Genomic DNA, 21,844 nt, shown 5'->3' on the forward strand with positions numbered 1-21,844 from the left:
AAGTCTTGGTGGGGATGGTAGACCATATTCTTCTATTATCCGTCCAACTGTTTGATTTCTTTTGTGAGTACTGCTAGAATTGTTACTAAGAGTTGCCATCTTTTCAACCTGAGTTAATGCATGTGAATGTTTCAATCTCTTGAACTCCACGTTTAGTTAAAACTATCTGAATACCTGCCAGTGTTTTCAGGACATATGAAGGACATCTTTGGTCCTTTCCCAGTTCTCCACATCCTCTGATCTGATCCCTCCCCTCCTGTCTGTCTAGTCTTAGTGTTGTTTCTCATGAGCAAACTTTGTGAGCCCTCAAAGCATTTTCTCCTGAACCGCCTGTTCCCACAAACTGTATATTGCAGAATGTTCCGTTTGAAACCCTCCAGATTTCTTCCCCAATAAAATCTTTGAGAAACTGCTTGTTGAAGCAAATTCTATGAAATATCTCTAGATGATTGCCATCTGCTTGGTGCTAGGCTGACCTCTGTGAACAACTCAGTTCTGTTACCCTCTATCACATTCGTACTCTGGAACCTTCCCCCACTTTCTGACTATTGCACCTGCTTGTTGCATAATTAAGCCTTTGCAACCCAACGCTGCATATACACAACAGGGACCAAATGTGTACACCTGTGGGTGAGGAAAAAATGGGTTAAGCGCTATGCTTACCTGGAAGAGCACAGGAAGCAATTGAATGTGTGAATAATGGACACTATGACTTCTGGGCCATAAATCAGAGTACTGTAAGAACAAAAATTGTTTTGCCTTTGCACTGCAATTCCCATGAATTGGCTAGATTAATGTTTTGTAAAGTTAGACTATGGTGCTACCTCAGTATGAAAGCCAGCATAACGTGGTGATCAGAAAAGTAGACTTGCTTATTCCAAAATCTTGCTGCCTCTGAAGGCAAGGTATGTCATGCTGGGATGTGATGGGTTTTCCATTCTGGCTTGCCTTGTTGTGACAGTTTGACATCTTTGAAGAAGTGTAAGTTTTTAAGTGGCCGTACTCCATGGGTAGCTGAGAGATGCCGTTTTCTGGAAAAGTGGTACTGTATATACATATTCATCATCAACATCATCATCATCATCATCATCATCATCATAGCATGCAAGATACAGATGGGGTCAATAGTGGCATGATTGACTTGCTCTCTGCCATTTCTCAAAAGTATGGATTGCTGGTTGCTCCCTTGCACCTCCTACTGGCAGCCTCTCTTTCTCAGGTCACCACAGAAGTTATTCTAACAGTTATTTCACTTGATCTGACATTTCTTGGAGGAAGGGGAATACGAATAATGAAGTCCCAGTATGTCTTAATGACTCCTTTTTTGTGTTGCTACTGACTGCTTTTCCACTCTCTGGCAGTTAGTACTGCCATGTAGTTTTTTTAAAACATAGTTTCTCCATTCTTCTAGCACCTGTAATAGTGGCATTGTTGACAGGCAGACCAGGTTCTGTGTATAGCCCTTGCAGTGACGATTACAGTGATTAACTAGGTAAAAATAATGCATCAGAGTTTAATTAAATCTCCTTTACTGTCAGCCAACAATCCACCCACTCATCTCTCTCTCCACCAGTACCTTTTTTCATTTGGAATGTGGCAGCTCTGCTGCTCAAGCGAGGCAAATACTCCTGATGCCCTTATTGTTTATCAGTTATTATTCTGTATCTGCTCAGCTGATCACCCCTACCCAATAACCCATAAATTACTGAAGCTTCAAGGGATATCTTAAATCAAAGAACAGTGTATGTGTGAACGTGTGCTTGTGTGTGTACAGTTCACATAACAAAACTGTGCAGTGATGACCTGTCTGGACCACTAGAGTGTGTTTTAAAATAACTTTTCAGTTCTGCAACCAAATTCTGCAGCCTGTCATGCAAATTTAAAACAGTGTTGCATATGTTTACTTCATGATTCTGGTTGCAAAATCTTAAGGCAGGATTAATCTGGCCAGAAAGAAATGATTGGGGCCTGACTGATTGGATAATTGAAAAGCCAATAGATTGGGCTAGGAAATGCAGGGAGGCAGTGATGTGTGGAGAACCCTGCTTCTGATAACTGGGAAGCCACAGCTTGTTTCTCTGATTGCTAATACACGAGTACACATTGCACCTTATTTTCAAGCCCTCCACCCACCCACATAATGAAATATGTTCTGTTGTTTTAAGTGGAATTGGAGAGTTTCAAATTCTTCAGGGTGGTTAGGCTGGGTGCATTCTTATCCATGCACATTTTGAGTTCTTGGAATGCAGCTTTTAGGATCCTGTATACCTACAGTTCCGTTCTTCTATATCTTCCTTGTTTGTCTTTTTCCCTTAGACCAGGGGTGTTCAAACATTTTGGCAGGAGGGCCACACCATCTCTGACACTATGTCAGGGGCTGGGAAAAAAAGGATTAATTTACATTTAAAATTTAAATAAATTTACATAAATGAATTTATTAGAGATGGAACTTATATGAATGAATGAGGGTCTTGCAGTAGCTCAAGGCCTATAAAAGGCCTTGCACAACATAAGGCCAACCTTTCCTACGCTGCCACTGCTGCATCACAGAGGTGAAACAGCAAGTAGTGGAAGGAGCCCTTGCCCCACAGCTCAGGTAAGAGATCAAACAGTCGTCCTCATGCTGAGAGCAATTGCATCAGGCTAGCATGGGCTCCAGCAAGTTTCTGAAGGGCCGGAGGCTCATTAGAGATTGGGGACTCCCTGAGGGCCGCATTGGGAGCCCCTGAGGGCCGCAAGTGGCCTCGGGCCAGGGTTTGGGCACCCCTGCCTTAGAGCTAGAAGGGCTGCAAAGTTCGTCATCCTCAGTTGCCATCTTGATTTCCATAGCTAGGTATTGCAGGGGCTCTGCGAAATTGCATTGTGTGGACTAGAGATGCAGTGGGGGGACGAGATTTATTTTATGCAGATCTTGTTAGTAAGTTTCTATAGGTCTGTGTTTGTACTACACATGGCTATGGGTATTTGCTTAAGTCCAGGTTTACAGAACCTTTATAGCTGGTGAGCCTAACCTTCTAGGGAAAGTATCCAACAACCAGAATTTGGTGGTATTCCTTTTATAGGAAAGGTAAGAATAGAAAGGAGCAGTGGCACAGTTTTATTTCTTTTCCACAAAATGAAAATTGTGGTTTATTTCTGATGGTTGACAACTTCGAGGTTAATAACTTTGTCTGGACTGCATCTACTTTAAGTATGTAGGCTTCTTTTGAAATCAATGTGGTCAGAAGTACAACTAAAATTAGGACTAAAATTTAGTCCTAAAAGTAGAACTAAAATTAAGCACAGTTTTTCCTGGATTACACTCCTGCCCAATTCTGTGCATGTCTACTCAGAAGTAAGCTCCATTATAATCAATGGAGCTTGCGCCCAGGTAAGTGTGGATAGGATTGCAGCCTTAGGGCCCAATCCTGGACTCAGTGTGCCAGCTCACCACTGACGCGCACTGTCACAAACATGCCGTAAGGCACGTTTGTGGGCTCTACCGCTAGGCGAGCATCGGTGGTAGCCCAGCACTGGCAAGCGCCAGGCTACTGTTGGGTGGGCATCCAACCTCCATTACTCGGCAGTCATGCGGACCGCCGAGCAGCGGAGAGGTAAGTAGGGGCATGGGGGAGGTGGGGAGAAGGCATTCCAGGGAGGTGGGGAGAGGGTGGGGGGAGGCAGGACCGGTGGAGTTTGCCGCCTTACATGGAGGCTCTTGATTTACCGCCGACCTTTTGGTTGGCAGTAAATCGAGTAGCCCCATTGTGGGGCTACTCAGTTTACCTGGGGGACGAAAGTCCTCTTCTCTCGAGGAGCTGCCGGCAGCTGCCTGAAGGGTGCAGGGTGCGGTGGCAGCCATTTTTGACACTGCCACAGCCACGCACCCCGGGCAGCTCAGGATAGGGCTGTTAGTGAGTACAATGTAAAGCATATTTGATTTGTATTATCTATACCAGTGGTTTTCACACATTTAGCACCAGGACCCACTTTTCAGAAAGAGAATCTGTCAGCACCCACTGGAAGTAATGTCGTGACTGGAAATGACATCATCAAGCAGGAAAATTTTTAACAATCCTAGGCTGTAATCCTATCCACATTTACCCAGGCTAAGTCCCATTTACTATCATTGTTTAAAGAATATAATATAAATAAAATATTGAAATGAATGGGGACCCACCTGAAATTGGCTCGCGACCCACCTAGTGGGTCCCAACCCACAGTCTGAGAAACACTGATCTATTTTATCGAACTCGTTTCACATAGTAGGCTGAATAGCATTCATGGTGCCTGCTAGGGGCTGGAAGTGTCCTCATTAAGCAGGAAGTGATGTCATTAAATAGCTGATGATCAGAAATAAGCACTTTGTTCTCACATAAAAACTTATTAGCTGAAGAGAAAATGTGCAAATCTTGATATTTTGAAGATATGAGAGAACCCAATTATCATGCAGGCCACCCTTTCAGCAGAGCTGTTTCTGCTGCAGTGTCACTTCGCAGCTCAACAGCTGAGAGGTGATTTATGAAGTGATGACTCAGCAGAAATAATGCTACTGAAAGGCTGGCCCATGTGGTAATTGGGCTCTCCCAGCGCCTTGGCAGTGCCTCTCTCACCCCTCTCGGTCTTCCCCTTCCCTGAAACAGTAAAATAATTAAAAACACCAGTGGGAGAAAACCTCTTTCCTAGAGTAGGGGCCTAGGAAAGAGACAGAGGCTGGAAAAGGTACCATGTCAAAAAGTTCACAGGGAAGGCTGGGTGAAGGAGTGTTTAGAGTAGGGGTGCCCAGACCCCGGCCCTGGGGCCACTTACAGCCCATGAAGACTCCCAGTCCGGCCCGCTGGGAGCCCCCAGTCTCCAATATGCTCTGGCCCTCCAGAGACTTGCTGGAGCCAATGCTGGCCCGACTTGACTGCTCTCAGTGTGACGGCCAACTGTTTGACCTCTCATCTGAGCTGTGGGACGAAGGCTCCTTCCACTGCTTGCTGTTTCATGTCTGTGATGCAGCAATGGCAGCAAAGGAAAGGCTGGCCCTGCTTTATGCAAGGCCTTTTATAGACCACAAGCAATTGCAATGCCTTCATTCATTCATATAAGTTCCATCTTTAATGCATTTATGTAAATTTATTCAAATTCAAAATGTAAATTAACTTTTTCTTGACCCCCAACACAGTGTCAGAAAGATGATGTGGCCCTCTTGCCAAAAAGTTTGGACACCCCTGGTTTAGAGAAGGGGTCTCCATACCCCAGGCCGGGGGCCAGATGCAGCCTGCGGCGAGCTTCTGTCAGGCCCGCAGTCAGCCTCTGATCCCCTGAGGGCACCTGGCCCAGCTGACGAACACAACCAGAGTTGTGCTTGCGGGATGGTGAAATGAGGGTCCATTTAAGTGTATGCTTTATTTCTTGGGCTGTGTTCGTGCTTGGAGAAGTCCTGGATGTTTGAGCCCATTCATTTATTAATTCATCTAAGTTCCATCTCTAATGTATTTATTTAAATTTTTTATTTAATTTTTTTATTCTGTGCCAGATATTTGAAGTAGCCCTTCAGCTGAAAAGTTTAGAGACTCCTGGTTTAGAGGACTTGGGGTGAAAAGAGAAGGTCTGAGGAAGGAATATGAAAGAGTGTGATTGAGGAAAGAAAACCAGAGAGAAGAAATAGAGAGGAGAGATGTGTGTGTCCAGGCATTTCAGAGATGAGAGACTGTTCTTGATTTGAATAACCAAGCATATGCAAGGGATGGTACCAGGATACAGGTCTCTTGGTGTCTTATGTGCTCCTTGAGGCATTTGGTGGGTCACTGTGAGATACAGGAAGCTGGACTAGATGAGCCTATGGCCTGATCCAGTAGGGCTGTTCTTTAATTTCTATTGTGCCTTTCTTTCCCTGCCCCCTCCTTTTTCTTTATATCTTGCATTAAAGGATCTGATAAATATCTTTCACAGATCATATTGTGGATCGGATTGGGAGTATTGGTCATTAGCACATACACCACCTTATTGGCATCTGAAGATATCCCACCAAAAATAGAAGTTGTGGAACCAGACAAGTTGCCAGGAGAAATACAGAAAGTACTAGATCAGGATTCTGTCAAAATCTCAGGTATGCATCATGGTCTTGATCTGCCCTGCTCTAAAATGGCTGAATAAATCTTTTTAAACACATTTGCACCGTGTCATTCAAATTCATGCCAAATGGTCCCTAAACAATGAAAACAAAGCTTTTCTAGGAAGGAGGCTGTCACCTTAGTTTTTTTTCCTTAGAATTGTTTTCATAATGTGTGAGAGGGACATAAGCATATTTTTGACCTTTTGCAGGAGAGTCTTGCAGCTTTTGGTGCTGCCTGGTGAGTTAAGTGAGGAGCTACACAAGCCCCTTTAATCAAAGGCTCTGTATGAACACAAAGCTGGAGATAGCACAGTCCAGGCCACCTGTATGAAGGCCACCAGCAGCCAAAACTGTGCCATTTCCAGTCTCTCTACTGATGTATTTTCCAAGGTTTCAATAGTGACCCATTCATCATGCTCAAAACATATGTAAATTTATGGGAGCCTGTCTTCTTTCTCCCCCCCTTTTTTTTTCAAGCGGGGCCGGGATATAAATTTGGAGCTAGTTTTAGTCCTGACAAAGCCTACCATTATGCCTCAGCTTTGTTTACTGGTTTGCATTATTTATTATTTGTTTACTGCGGCTGTTGATGGAATTATGGCTTACCACTCCTCTCCACAGCTGCAGTCTCACCTCACAAGGCCATCACAGGCAGGTGTCTGCTGCCCTGCTACTGCCCCTCAGCTCAGGCCGCATCCTGTGTTGTTATTCCTCCCCCCACACACACATGCACACTGAGTTGGTTGTGTTTTTTGTTGTCTAGTGCCTTCAAATATTCTCACAGAGCTTGAGAATGGAAGCAGGCAAAGGAGGTTTTTATTATTCCCTTTGGGCCATTAGCTATATTTCTGTTGTAATTCTGGAGCATTTCCGAGATGTTAGAGTCGTTGGTGCTGAGATTTATTCTTGGGTTTCACTGTCCCATGCAGTGTTAGGCTTTTATGCATCCCTTGCTAGAAGTGTGCCCTGTGAGTGCTAATTCTTCCCCACTACTTAAATTTCTAAAGAAAAGGGTACAATTCAATTTAGTTAGAGAATCTTGAATAATTTCAAAACATCAGTGGCTCATGGATCTCCATGTGCTTTATACACTTAAATGGCAAAAGAGTCTTTTGGATTCTGCTACAATTGCCTCTTTATGATAATCTTTGAGAAAGGAACTAGCCCTGCTATTCATCTTGGATTCAGCTTGGCACTTGCCCAGCCCCTTTGACTTTTATTGGATATTGTCTGATGTTAACACATGACAATACAGGTGGAGCCTATTTATCTGCAGATTTTGTATCCATGGATCTGGTGCAACATGGGGCCACTGGACTCACATTGAGCCAGCCTTGCCTCTACCTGAATTCCTCAAAGATGAGTGTGTTTGTGCTCTGGTCACCTCCAGAGGGCTTTCTGAAGCCCACAGAGGCCATGCACTTCTGCCCACAGCCTCTGCGGGCTTCAAAATGGCCCTTTCAGGCAAAAACTGCTTCTTCCAGTTTCCCTCCAGGGGTTTCCCTGGGCCTCAGAATGCCTTAAAAGGCATAAAAATGGCACTTCTGGTTTCCTTAGGGAAATTGGAAATTGCTTTGCTTTTTTATTTTTATTTTTTTGCCTATAAGGGCCATTCTGAAGCCTGCAGAGGTCATGGACTGATGTGCGTGGACTCTGTGGGCTGCAGAAAGCCCTCCAGAGATGACCAGAGCCCAGCACTGGTCACCTTTGGAGGGCTTAAGGGGCTGAAACCATGAATTTCTTTATCCATGGTTTTCGGTATCCGCAAGGGGTCTGAGAACAGATCCCTCGCTGATGCAGAGGCCCCAGCAGTATGTAATTCAAATGTCCTTCAAATATCCTTTTTTGAAGGGGGGGGGGTCTTGTTAGAGTCCTAAGAATCCCAGCTTATGTATACTTATTTTCTTTAAAGTTTCATGTCTTCATTGTAGCAAAAATGGAATGGGAAATTTCCCATTTTTTAAACCTCTCATGTGTTGTATTACATTCTCATTATTTCTCTCAATGTTATCTTTACAAATATGTCTATAAAGAGGAGAATGAAATTTGTCACACTGAAGGTAGCAAATTCAGGATTAAACAATGTGTTGCAAAGGTATAGCACATGCGCTAATTGTAGTTTAATCAGACTAGTAAAACTGATGTGCAATTGTTAATTATGTGCAACTGAAGTCTACAAATTAGCTGCAGACATCCATATTTATGATGCAGTCTTCAGTGCTGAAAAGTTGTCCGTTCCTGGACTAAGCAAACCTGCTACTGCAGGTCAAATGATACCTTTCCCTTTGGGAGGTAGCCATGTAACTCTCCTGCTGCACTCTGACATGCTAGAATCAGAATCTCACATCAACTTCCCTTTCAAATTTTGCCTACTAATAAAGGCTTACATGCTTGTTTGCTGGGACAGATCTTCCAGGTTTGAGGTGCTGGACAACTTTCATATGTGACACTGAAACATTTCTTTGAGCTGCCCTCATGCAACATGGGTTGTCATATGCTGCTCATAGCATGAATGTTCCATTTGACATTATTTTATATATTTTGGTGTATAGCCCCATTGCAAAGTCTTGGAGCAGGTTCACAACAGCAGGAACCAAAAAGCAACCCAAACCCCAACAACTACAAAATAGAATAAAATGGTTAGTGCCCCTCTCTTTCCTGTGATGGAGATAGCATTGCAGTGCTTTCCAATGGCCCTTGGGCTTGGATTGCTGAGGGATGGAATTCGACAACTGAGAGGCAGCCACTGAGAATGCATTCTTGGTGGATCTTATATAGATCATAAAGGAACACAAAGTAAGATTCAGTCTATGGTATATTAGGCCTAAGCATTTGTATTGAATTGAGAAGAGAATAGGGAGACAGTGCAGGCAGCAGAGCTGTAGCGTAATGCACTCCTGGAGGCAGACTGCCATGTTCTACTCCAGTAGTATCACCTGGATAGTTTTCATGGGTAGCTTTGCATTGACGTTATTTGGCTAGTCTGGTCTCGAGACTGTCATCTCAAAATTAGACTAGTCAAATGAACATGAACAACGGCTACTAGATCTTTATCTAATAGAAGGAATCTCCCCAGGTGGAGTTGGCAGAATATAACTTGGCTGCCACTGATTTGAGCACAAATCTGCATAATCCTTTCCTGTGAGAGCAATCAGTGTGGAAGACAAAGAAGAATAAAAATCACAACAGTGAACTTAACTGAACCCAGGCATGCTGAGAATGACGTAGTACCTCAGGAGTGGTGCAGCTGATCACAGCACTGTCAGTACTTTTATTCTGCATGCCCCCTGAGAATGACTTTTAAGGACTTGCGCTGTGGTGTTCTCACCCTGTTATGGGTTATTTTGGAAAATGGGTTTGTTCCCCAAGTGGCTGTATCCTGTCATTCTAAGCTTGCATGGGGTTGCTTATCTGTTGCCAGGGAACCCTCCTTCAGCCTACATCTGTTTCTCATTTCTTGCACAAGCCTCTCACGGAAACACATGGCTTTTCTTGTTGGGCAGCATGCAGTTTGTTTTTAGCATGTTCCTGCTTTAGGACCCCCCCCCCCGCCCACCCCTCTGCAGTTGATGGGTTGGTTTGCTGATGCAGTCCCCACAACTGCACTGCTGCCTTTCCCCATTCTGCATTTGCTGTATGCCTCTTGCCTGTTGGCATACGCTCGAAGGATTTTATTTATTGGCCTCTTTGATGTTGCAGAGCCTAGAACTGTACAGACTTACATTAAAACCCTGCCCCGTGGGTCCAGGGATTATGAATATTAGAATGCTGCCCTTTTATGCGAACACGTATTGACCAGTGAACTTTGAATAGTGTTTTCACTAACGACACCCAAGTGCCCATTACGCCCCCATCTGTATTGCTGGGGGTTTACTGTCAGCCGCTCTTTGGGAAAGGTATAAAACCCCTTTCAGAGAGGCTCTGCTATTACACACGGCGCATACGTACGTTAAAAGGTTGCTAAGCTGCCTTTGAAAGCACATGAAGGCAATTATCCACTTTAAAAAAATCTAATTAGGCAATTTCTTTCTGCTTTTGAAAGATACCTTCCCCTCCCCCAGAGGATCTCCCTGGACGGATTAAGATTTTGTAATATTTTTCAGCTCCTTACTTGAACATCATTGCTGAGGTTTTTCCTTCCCCATCTTTCATGCTATCCCTCTGTGACTTCCTATATCAAATGCCTGATTCACATTCTTTCTGTGCCCTTTCCCCAACTGTTCCAGACAGTCACTTAAGCAATCAAAAATTGGCTGCAGTGTTCTGTTGCGTTTGATCCATCTACTCAGATTCACCGCCTTTGCATCTGATGAGATGTGGCTGTATAGTGCCGTCCTGCGTGTGTTGCTGGTCTGTTTAATTTATGGTCGTCGTGTGCAGTTATTGGTGAGAACCTGCAGTCTTGACATCTGTGTTGCATGGAGGCCAGAGGGATATAGGGAAGAATATGGGGAATGCAACATGAGCTTCTAAGATTGCACCTGTGACAGACATTGTGAATACACCTGCTTTCCACCCTCTCCACCTGCTTGTGGTTATTCTTCAAGCAGGAAGCGGAGGCTCCGTGTGCAATGTGGATTATGCACCATTCCTCCCTTTGCTTCTAATGGCTTCTGGAACAGCTTGGTTCGCTGGAGCACTCCCTAGTGCTTTGGGAGAGCAATCTTTTAATAGCTCCTGCGACACAGAAAAAGGAGCTATTGCCCTGCTGTCATTTTTTGTTCAGTTTTACAGTCTGCGTGTCAGGAGAAAATGGTGAACTAGTTTCCCCGATGCCATTCAGTAACCTTGTGAAAATGATAACGGTAAAAGTGATAACTGTGACAATCTGTAGATCTTTGGAAAGTTCCTTTCCTCATTCTTGCTGGATAAGCACATGCAGATTCATCTGCCTCCTCCACACTTCATTTTTGTGCAATCTTGATAATGGCTGAACTTGGCATATGGCCCACACTGTGTACCTGCGTACTTTCCAAGATCTGAGCAGTGTGTGTGATCACCTCTCTGTGCTTGCTGGGGGCAAGGTTTTTAAAGAGTTACTAAACAGAATGCTTCTTAGGTCCCTACTATAAAATGATTGTTGTTATGAAGGCTGGGGTTGGAATGGGGAAGGCCCATGTTAAGCAGCAGCTGTCGAGTGTGGTTGCCTCAGACATGTCCATCCTTCTTCACTATTGTATGAAAGCCAAAGTAGAGTTGGGACATCCACAGTCTGAATCTCACTCCTGCTAGAAACATACTAGGTGGACTTAGGTAAACCACTCTCTTCCACCTGCAGTTCCCTAGTTGCAAAATGGGGCTAATGATACTTACAATACAGGATTGTTGTAAGAACATCATCAAGGAGATATGTGTGAAGCACTTTGCACACTCGAAAGCACTGTATAAATGTTAAGAAGTAGTATTATGTGAACCAGAGGTAGCAATTGATATACACTCTGGTACCTCAGAGTTTCCCAGACTTGGGAAACTTTGCAGGGACAAGAGACTTGGTCAGATGATTGTGTGAAGTCATTCCAGTCGGTTCTCGGGTGCTATGCGGTACTTTTTTTCTCAAATTAATAATCCAGTGACCTGGATTACGCACATGCACTACAGCACATTTCCACCTTCAGATGTATTGGGAAGGAATCTGAGATTCTGCAAGAAGCTGCTCTTTGTCTTTTTCTCACTCCACAAATCACTGTCCCTTTGTCTCCTTGTCATGGCTTCCTCTCTGTTTTCCATGACTCATGTTGTAGGTGTTCCATGTGCCATTCAGAACTGTGGAGGTTACTGGAATTTTAATTTTATAGTTCCTTTGCTAACTGTTGGTGTTCTCTTTTTGCACATATACTTTGGGGGTGGGGAACCTCTGCCACAGTTTATATTTGTTTTGTTTAGAAGTTTGTGTCCTGGATAAAGTCACATTTTGACCTGAGGTGGTTTATCTACCCTTCTGCCATTCTCTGAAGTACTGGAGGTTACAGTGAAACAGGGCAGCCAACAGGGTGGTCTGGAGCTTAAGCACTGGGAAGGATTTGTGTTTTGTGTTGATGCTAACAGAAGCACTTGTGTGCTAAGAGTCCAGAAGATTCTTACTTTTGAATAGGAACATGGATTTCTTCTCTCCCTCCATCATTGGTTGGTATTTGTTTATCCTGTATTATATGTTGTGGCTTCCTTGTTTGCTTGAGCACTTTGGGTTTGTTTTCCCAACACTCTGCTTCATTTTACACATACCTGTGGTGTTAAGAGACACTCTGGTCTCTTATGCCCTCTGCCTGTAGTACATTATAATTGTCAACTAGTATTTTAATTTGGCTTAACCATGGGCTGAATTCCTCTGTACCCTGGGTTAATCTATCAGGGGTGTATTGATTGCATGCAGAGGATCCAATTGCAAAAGTCAAAGCCTGGTCTTGCTTACCTCATTGTGGTTTAGATTTAGAACCATAGAAACATGTGAGTTGATTATCCAATTTGGATTTTGGGTAAGAAGCTAAGGTTTTGCTTAAAATTCAGTGGCTATTTGATCTTGAAAAATGTTAATATATTCAGCAGTGGTCCTAGAGAGTTGATACTATACATGTTGTTGTTATGTTTAATTTTTTTTTGAACAAAAATTAAACTTCTCTGATGTCTCTTAAGAACCTAATGGATTTTGAACAACCTAACCTGTTCCAGTAGAAATATCCATGGAAGCAAACACTAAAAACGAAGCTCTTTTGCAGTTATCAACCTACACTATATAGAAATACTATTATTCTTCAAGCCAGTTGGCAACACAGGCAATAGCTGTGTCTTACCACCACCGCCCCAAGTCACTTTCCCTTTTTCCCTAACACGTAACTAGTCCCAACCCTGAGTGGAAGAAAGCTTTGGCTTCTTAATACATTCCTTTCTTTATAAAAGAGCCAAGGGCAGGTTAAAAGACAGGAAGGAGCTATGGCAAATGATATTGCAGGATGCGCATCTCATTCACTGACATACACGCTGTAATTATTAGTTTGCTTCATCTGGGAGCCACATTATGCCAACAAGCAAATCCATGCTTAGTCTCCTTCACTCCTGTTTACCTTGTTTTACCCTGTCCTTAAAATTGCTTTCAATACAGATGATAAACTGCTCCTCAGGCTGGCTGTTACTTGAATTCCCCACTACCTCCTTGCAGGGAGACATGTCTGTTAATTGTCTGTTTTATTATAAAGTATCAGTACAGAGTTGCAAGGAGCTTTTTTAAACAATTTTTTTAAAAGGGTTTTTCAGTTGTACATACTTTGAGCAAATGTCTCAATAATTCTCTCCAGGTTATCCAGTGGCACAAGCTGGCTGGAGTAAATGGAAGATTAATAAGGATTTGCACTTAACTTTATTTATATTTCTTTGAATTAACTGGAAAAGTAAAGCTCTTGTAGAGAACAAACAATTTAAAAAGTACCTTTTTTGCAACTTCAGAAATTTTGGGTAAGAATCGAGAGGGACTTAGCTTCACACAGGAAACATTGACCTGGAAGTGCTTCTAAATAAAGTTACCTCTCACATACGTTCTGTGGTGGTGAAGGCCACTAAGAGGACTATATTGCATGTCTCCTCCTCATAAATTTGAATCATCTGTAACGCAGTGGGCGATGTGGGCAAGAGTTAGTGCAAGCCACATTTTTCTGGGTGCACTGCTACTGTCCTAGTCAGATTCTTGGAGGGAAGGTAGGAAAAGCTTTTAGGGCTGCTCATGATGAGATTTTATTACAGCCCAGAGAGACTGATGATGTACCATTAAAATAAAAGTGGATGCTTCAAAAACCCGTGAGAAATGTCCCTTCCTCATGCATGTCCTAATGCAGACAGAGGAGTAGGAGTAACTTGGGCTGGCGCTATATGCACCATCATTCAGTCATCAGCACTTGGGCTTGCTCCCAACATTTGGGAGTTTTTCCCCCTTTTGCCTGTCCAACTCCTTAGTCCTGAAATTTTTTTTCCTGTTGTTTTTGTAAGCCAAGAAGCTTTTACAGCCTCTTCGCCTTTTCCTGTTAAGCCCAGCACCCCTCATAAAACATTAAGAGGCACAGCATTACTGTAACATTATCCAAAGGGACCACAAGGGCGACTCTACAGTTACAGCGATTATTACACATCCTGGGCAAAATGGTTCTCTGCAAACCACATATAGCCCCTTATAGATTTCCAAGCAGCATGAGAGACCATTAATTCACGCCCTGATGATGAATTTAATTTTGCTTCCTGCTGAGAAAATGACAGCTTAGAGGCAACTTTGTCTTATTACAGAGCTGAGATTTTTATCTTTTTCTTCTCTTCTTTTGTTTTGCTGTGTGTGTGTGTGTATATAATATGTGTGTCTTTCCTTTTTAAATTTGCAACTTGCTGGCTATCCTTGGATTAGCCCTTGCTATGGCAATGGGAGCGTCTACAAGGAATTTACTTGTATCACAGAGATCTTAGTCTTGTCACCTACTTTGGAATGTTGGACAGCCTCGGGTTTATTTGTACAGGTCACTTGGCTAAACTGCAGACAGGCTGTGAAAAGCAGGAAAGATATTGTACATTCGTGGTTTCTTTAGCTTTCTGTTCTCCTCTGATAAATGTGGGTGTCTCCATGGTGTTCGTTTATTAATGCTTCAGTTGTGTTCACAAGCATGGAATGTCATTAGCAAGCTTGTATCGAAACCTCTGGCTTTCCAGTTGTACAGTAGGTGTATCCAAAGTTATTCATAATCAGGATTTGTGGGAGTGAGGAGAAAAGATCCTTACAGTCTGCATGACTGCAAACCAGCACACAGTTTTCTTACCTTGATGTATTTCTTACCACTATTTTTGTTTAAAGCAAGTTTTTTCTATTACCTTAGTGCCTAGAAAGTTTGGAAGCTTCCCAGGAAGCAGTGGTTCCTAAACTTTTAGCCCCAGGACCCACTTTTTAAAACACTCTAGCTTTATGAGACTAAAAGAAGCTTCACTTTACCTGCAGCTCAAGTCTCTTTTTTACTATGGGGGGGGGGAAGACCACCTTCTGGAGTGTGTGTTGAGCTCCACGGTCATTGGTTAGAGACAATTCTGGTAGCCTTGCATTCCTCTTTGATAAGAACCGAGGCACAGCTGTGTACTCATGAGAAAATGAACACACATGGCTCAGTTTTGCTTTCCGTAGGGCTCACTACATTTTCATTACCGGCTTGGGGGGGGAACCTCCTCCTCGAGTATTTTTTGGGGTCTGCATTCAGCAGATTGGGACCATTCCGATGGTGTTGCGTTCCCCTCAGCCAGCCTGCCCTTTGAAGTAGACCATGTTTGCCTACTCACAAGAAAACATGCACATGCTGTTCCCTTTGGTTTCCATAAGGCTCAATACATTTACCTTGTCAACTATCAGCTTGGCAGTTTTGTGACCCACCAAAAATCAGGTTGTGAGCCACTGGTGGGTCCCGACTCACAGTTTGGGAACCACTGTGGCTCCGGGCTGAATTGCACATTACATACACACACACGTGCGCGCACACACACGTGTGTGTGTGTGTGTATGTGTGTATACACATACAAGCAGGGGGGGGAGAAAGCAGGTATTGTTTCTGAACATCAGTTGCCTCATGGACACAGTTTTAGGAAGCAAAGATACAACCGTAGTTTTAATATATAACATCATAATACTATACATCTAATATTTCACACATGATTGCATATGAGAATGTGTATATGTTTCTCTTCTTCCTCACCTAAGTAAGAAAATATCATGTGTGAAGGAGTCTTTGGTGGAAGAGAATCACTACAGTTGTGACTTTCAGAGAACAAGGCTTCTATATTATGCTACTCCCCGCCTTTCCCAAGGGCCTCTTGTGCCAACCTCTTACCCATTCACCTCTGTTGCATCAAAATTATATGGGGGGAAAACCACAAAACTGTCCTACAAGAATAAAGTTTGGAAATGCAATGAAATTGATACAAGTTTGAATAACCTTTCCTGGCTGCTAAATTTGAGGTTTTGGGGGTCACAGAAAGCATAGTGTTAACAGAGTCTTTTAAAATCAAGGTCTATATTTCTATTTGTGGGTTCAGTTTTTGGCTGTTAACGTAAGGATGTATGCAAGAGGTATGACCTGACCCCTTGTTGGGGTGGGGGGAGACGGTTGCCATTTTTACTCTTGACTTCTTCAATATGTGAATAAAGGTCTTTGTTAAGGTTATGTTTGTGGGATGATTGGTGTAGGATCCCTGTTTTGTCCCAATATGAGCAGGTTGCAAGAAAAAAGGCAAATACAGCAGAGTACTTTCAGCAGATGTATTGAGCAAGGGATATCACAAGTAGAGTAGTCAGTAAACAGTCCAAGAGTCAGCACGAAGAGCAGTCAGTCCAAGTATAACAAATCCAAATCAGTTTCCAACAATACACAGTCAAAGGTTCAGTCCATAAGTCAGTAATAACATATACATACAGTATCCAGCCTCCTCAGTCACTGGCAGCAGTTCCTCAATTATCTCCTTCAACTCCCCTACTGCTGCACTGGAAGCTCCAGCAGACTAACCTTATGTAGTCAGCTTAGCCAATCAGTGCTGGCTTGGTCACACCCAGGGTGTGTCAGTCCCAGGTGCCTGCTGATTCTGCTGACTCAGCAATCTACACCTGCTCCCTGAACCTACTTGTAAGCTGTGGTTCTGCTTCCCTCAGAACACAAAGCTAACAGTCTTGACCTTGAGAAGCACAGCCCAACTTTAATTCTCTAGTGTCTTATTCTGCAGTGGGGAGGGCACAGAACCCTCAGTCAAAGATTTCCCCATATCCTGGACAAGCGGCCATGCCAAACTTTGATCCCAGAGCATCCCTTATGTTTCACAACTTGTCCAGAGTATATGCAGTTGCAATTGCAGTAGCCTCCCACCACTATACTTCAGGGATTTAAAACAAATTATGCTAGTCTCTCAGAGGAGTGGAAGATATCAGGAAAACATTTGTAGAGGCCATGTACAAGCCAAGCATCTTTTGCTTGCTCCTCTACCATGCTACCCTCTTATTGCTGGGGATACCTATTGCCTGTTTAATAGATCTTCATGGCTGCTAAGCAAGCTGCTGCACGTGTGAGATTCCCAGTCAGTACTTTAAAGGTCCAACAAGTAAAACAATGTTCTGTAAGATAACAAGTCCAAGAATCTTACAATACTTCAGATTCTTCCTATCCCGCATAACCCACCATGTTCTTTCCTAGTTGCTCTGGAATCTCCTTGCTGTTGGATTCTAACCTGCTACTGAATCTTATCCCCCCCCCCCCAGATTTCACCAGCCATCACTTTGATGTACTATCTTCTGTCCTGATTGTGCTTGTCCTGCTTCTGTGGTCCTGGTCCCTCAAGGAACCAGAAGTTTTGAAACCAAACATTTAATAACCTTGTGTTTATGCATTAGTTAAGCGATTAAATTCATTCGGGGCAATGTCTGTAATCTTGCACGTTCACAGTATGTCATCTATTTATCAGGGACCTACTATCTTTTCCCTGGCTTGTTTGCATCTGAAACATTGTAAGGTAGGATACCATTCTAGGCTGCAGAGCAAGCAATATACAGCAGTGTGAACAAGTGGGCTCTTGGACTATGTTACTTCATCTGAATTTCACTTCTCTGCAAAATACTTCTAAGAATTGCTTTTGTATAGACCAGGGGTGCCCAAACCCCAGCCCTGGGGCCACTTGCAACCCTCGAGGCCTCTCAATGCGGCCCTCAGGGAACCCCCAGTCTCCAATGAGCCTCTGGCCCTCCGGAGATTTGTTGGAGCCCGCACTGGCCCGATGCAACTGCTCTCAGCGTGAGGGCGACTGTTGGACCTCTCACGTGAGCTGTGGGATGAGGGCTCCCTCCACTGCTTGCTTTTTCATGTCTGTGATGCAGTAGCGGAGACAAAGAAAAGGCCAGCCTGAGCTATTGCAAGACCTTCATTCATTCATATAAGTTCATCTTTAATATATTCACGTATGTAAACTTATGTAAATTTATTCAAATTTTAAATGTAAATTAATTCTTTTTATCCCCAGGCCCCCAACATAGTGTCAGAGAGCTGAAGTGGCCTTCCTGCCAAAAACTTTGGACACCCCTGGTATAGACTGAGGGGTTCTTGGGGATTTGTGTCAATATCTCTTCCTCTTATCCTGCAGTGGCCTTGACCCCACAGCATTCTGTTACTCAGGACATGATTCTCACCCAAATGGTAAACTCTGGACTATACAACTTCAGACTGCAGGTGAAGGTTCTCCATCAGGAAAAAAATAATCCCTGTACACAGAAAATTAATATGTCAGAGAGAAGGCTAAGCTGGAACCCTTACTGGCATTTAGATGTCTGTCTTAGGGATTGATTGATTTTTGATTGATTGTATGAAAACGCCCACCTGCACTCAGATGTGGTATAACTAGACACAGGTTTACCACTTTGGTAAGAATTAGCTGTAGATCTGCTGAGGATCCTGCAAGACTGTGTACAGTATTTTGTGATTCCTACATGCAAAATTTGGTGTTGAATATACAGTTCAGCACCATGAGAAGCTTCACCCTTGGGATTCTTCTACGTAGAAAATGTCTAGTCCAGGGGTGTCAAACATAAGGCCCAAGGGCCGGATACGGCCCGCAGAAGCTTTTTATCCAGCTCTCAGAGGCTGATCAGTGCTTAGATGTTACTGCTGTAAGGGCAGTCCACATGAAAATTGGCTCTCCCATATCTTGAATAATGACATCACTTTCTGCGTAATGACATCACTTCTGGCCCTCAGCAGGCATCATGAATGCTTCTGCGGCCCTTGGTCTAAAACTAGTTTGACACCCCTGGTCTACTCCTTAAAACTTTGAGATGAGCTTGACAGTGTGTAGAAAGCTCATTGTTGAGGGAGCATGCTCTTAGAGGGAATCTGAGTGGGATTTTCAGACATGGGACTTTTGTGTCCTATATAGTTAAGCTCTTCAACCTCTCCAGACTGAGAGCAAAGTCCAAAGTCCAGCTGAAATGTCTGCGTGACTTCCTCTTTGCCGACGATGCAGCTATCACTACCCACTCTGCCAAAGATCTCCAGCAGCTCATGGATCGTTTTAGCAAGGCCTGCCAAGATTTTGGACTGATGATCAGCCTGAAGAAAACACAGGTCATGGTTCAGGATGTGGACTCACCTCCCTGCATTACAATCTCTGTGCATGAACTGGAGGTTGTCCATGACTTTGTGTACCTTGGCTCAACGATCTCCGACACTCTTTCTCTCGATACCGAGCTAAACAAACGCATCGGTAAAGCAGCTACCACGTTTTCCAGACTCACAAAGAGAGTCTGGTCCAACAAGAAGCTGACGGAACATACCAAGATCCAGGTCTACAGAGCTTGCGTCCTGAGTACACTTCTGTACTGCAGCGAGTCATGGACTCTTTGCTCACAACAGGAGAGGAAACTGAACGCTTTCCACATGCGCTGCCTCCGACGCATCCTCGGCATCACCTGGCAGGACAAAGTTCCAAACAACACAGTCCTGGAACGAGCTGGAATCCCTAGCATGTATGCACTGCTGAAACAGAGACGCCTGTGTTGGCTCAGTCATGTCGTGAGAATGGATGATGGCCGGATCCCAAAGGATCTCCTCTATGGAGAACTCGTGCAAGGAAAGCGCCCTACAGGTAGACCACAGCTGTGATACAAGGACATCTGCAAGAGGGATCTGAAGGCCTTAGGAGTGGACCTCAACAGGTGGGAAACCCTGGCCTCTGAGCGGCCCGCTTGGAGGCAGGCTGTGCAGCATGGCCTTTCCCAGTTTGAAGAGACACTTGGCCAACAGTCTGAGGCAAAGAAGGAAGGCCCATAGCCAGGGAGACAGACCAGGGACAGACTGCACTTGCTCCCAGTGTGGAAGGGATTGTCACTCCCGAATACGTGTACCCAAGCCCCTGCAACCCCCCTGAGCGCTGCTGCCTTCCCCCGCCCCTAATGCCTCCCCTCTCCCACCCATGCAAGAATTTAGTGGCTCTCAAACTCTCCCAGAGTTTGAGAACCACTGCTGTAAAGGATTGCAGCCTTATTCATTTTCTACAATCCATCTATTCTCAGCATAGAACTTTTATTTTTTGTGCAGTGTCACAGCCAAACTTTCTGTATACTTGCACTTCATAAACCAACACTCTCAACTATGTGCCTACAAACTCATCACCTTCCTATATTTGATGAAGTGCAGAGGAAAGTCCCAGACTTCTCCCTGGAAGCAAAGTCCTGGCAGCAGTCCTCCTCGTGCTTTGCATCTTCTTGTAATTGACTAGCCATACCCAAGGGACTGCGGAAAGCCAAGGCACCCTCCAGTCTTGCTGAGGCTTCCTCCTCCCAGCCTCATGTACCTGCTGAAAGTCATCTGTCCCTCTTTGAGGGGGCATAAGTGTGGGCAGATTTAGCTCCCAGGAGGAGAATTGGAGTGAGAACGGGACAGGGTGGAGAAGAGTGTTAATGTAAGTGTGAAAATGAACTATTTCAGACTTAATTGTGCAGGAAATACTTGGTGTGACTTCATCTTTCAGAAGTGAGGGAACAGTTTGAGCTGCTGTGCTTTTCTTGCACAGCCACTCACTTCCTTAGACTTCCTTAATATAGCTCTCTGATGAAAAGGAATTTAGGCATTCTGAACACATCAAAAGCTGCAGATTGGAGCTACCTTTGTTAGGACCAATTCAAATGACACAAATGAGCATTTTTTTCTAATAGACCAATGCGGTTACCTACTAGTTTTTCTGATTGTGATACATACTTTCACTCTTCTGTTACAATTTCCTTGCATATCTGCTGCTTTTATGGGAAAACATGCAGGTGCTCTTAACCATGTGTTCAGCAAAGCCACTGGAAATGAGAAGGGTATGCCTGTTGTTCTTCCCTTGATGTAAGGAACTCGGCATTTAGCCTGTAGAGCTTCAAATACAGGGAGGGGGCAGTCTCTCTTCTTTGCTGCAGACTGCCTCCTTCCAGAGAGGTAATCTGGGGTAATTGCAGGCTTTTAAGTGAGGTATTGCTGGGAAAACCTAAAACTTCCTCTCTCTTCCCCCACTCCGCTTCCCCCCACCCTTCTCTAACCATGTGCAGTAGTCTGTTTTGTGCAAGGATATTTGCAAGCAGAGATGTACTGGTAATTCCTGCAGAAAAAGATGCAAATTAACAAGCCCCAACCTGCTGCTTTTGCTTCCTTTCTGCAATCTTCCTGGCTCTCTTGGTCTTCTCTCTCGTGGGAATTTCTTGTTGCTTTTGACATCCTTCTTGCCTGCTGCTACTGTTTCTTCCTCTGCCTTTATATTGTACTACCTTGTAAGCCAACCCCCTATTATGTTCCTCCTGGTTGCTAACCCCAGCAGGTGAGTTCCCTTGGCCATGCCTGGCTTCTTCGCTGTGGTTGTCCCACTGACTTGTCATGCATGGAATGCAAATGAGCAAGAGCAATGCTGCCATCTAGTGAACATGGATTCTAAGCTGGATTTCATTTGTGCCAATTGGTGAAACATGAAGGGCCAAACTACATATCATGCAGGAAAACCGTGATTGAATCTCACAATGGTTTTTTTTCTTAGTGAAATGCAGCCGGTGGGGGGTGGGGAGAAAAGTAAGACGACCAACTTGATTGGAGCTGCACTAAAGCAGGGGGGTTGGTTAACCCTTCCCCCATGCCTTGTTTCCTGTTATAAATTCAAACCCTCAGGTTGCTGATTGCTCTGTGGAGGGAGACCTACTTTCCCCTCCCCTCACCACAGGGTAAAGAGCAAATGAAGGGGAGGATTTAGATTCGG

At 44.1% G+C, this 21,844-nt stretch overlaps 1 protein-coding gene across 1 annotated transcript in view; it reads left to right on the forward strand.

Moving 5' to 3' along the window:
- Positions 1-21,844, forward strand: part of SLC38A10 (solute carrier family 38 member 10) — a 90,462-nt gene that overhangs the window by 58,839 nt on the left and 9,779 nt on the right. Inside the window, exon 11 of the mRNA XM_066616872.1 lies at positions 5,920-6,076. Within this exon, the coding sequence (XP_066472969.1) occupies positions 5,920-6,076 (157 nt within the window). The remainder of the gene's footprint in view (positions 1-5,919; positions 6,077-21,844) is intronic.

Source organism: Tiliqua scincoides, chromosome 2, assembly GCF_035046505.1.
Source record: "Tiliqua scincoides isolate rTilSci1 chromosome 2, rTilSci1.hap2, whole genome shotgun sequence".
NCBI classification, from domain to species: Eukaryota; Metazoa; Chordata; class Lepidosauria; order Squamata; family Scincidae; genus Tiliqua; species Tiliqua scincoides.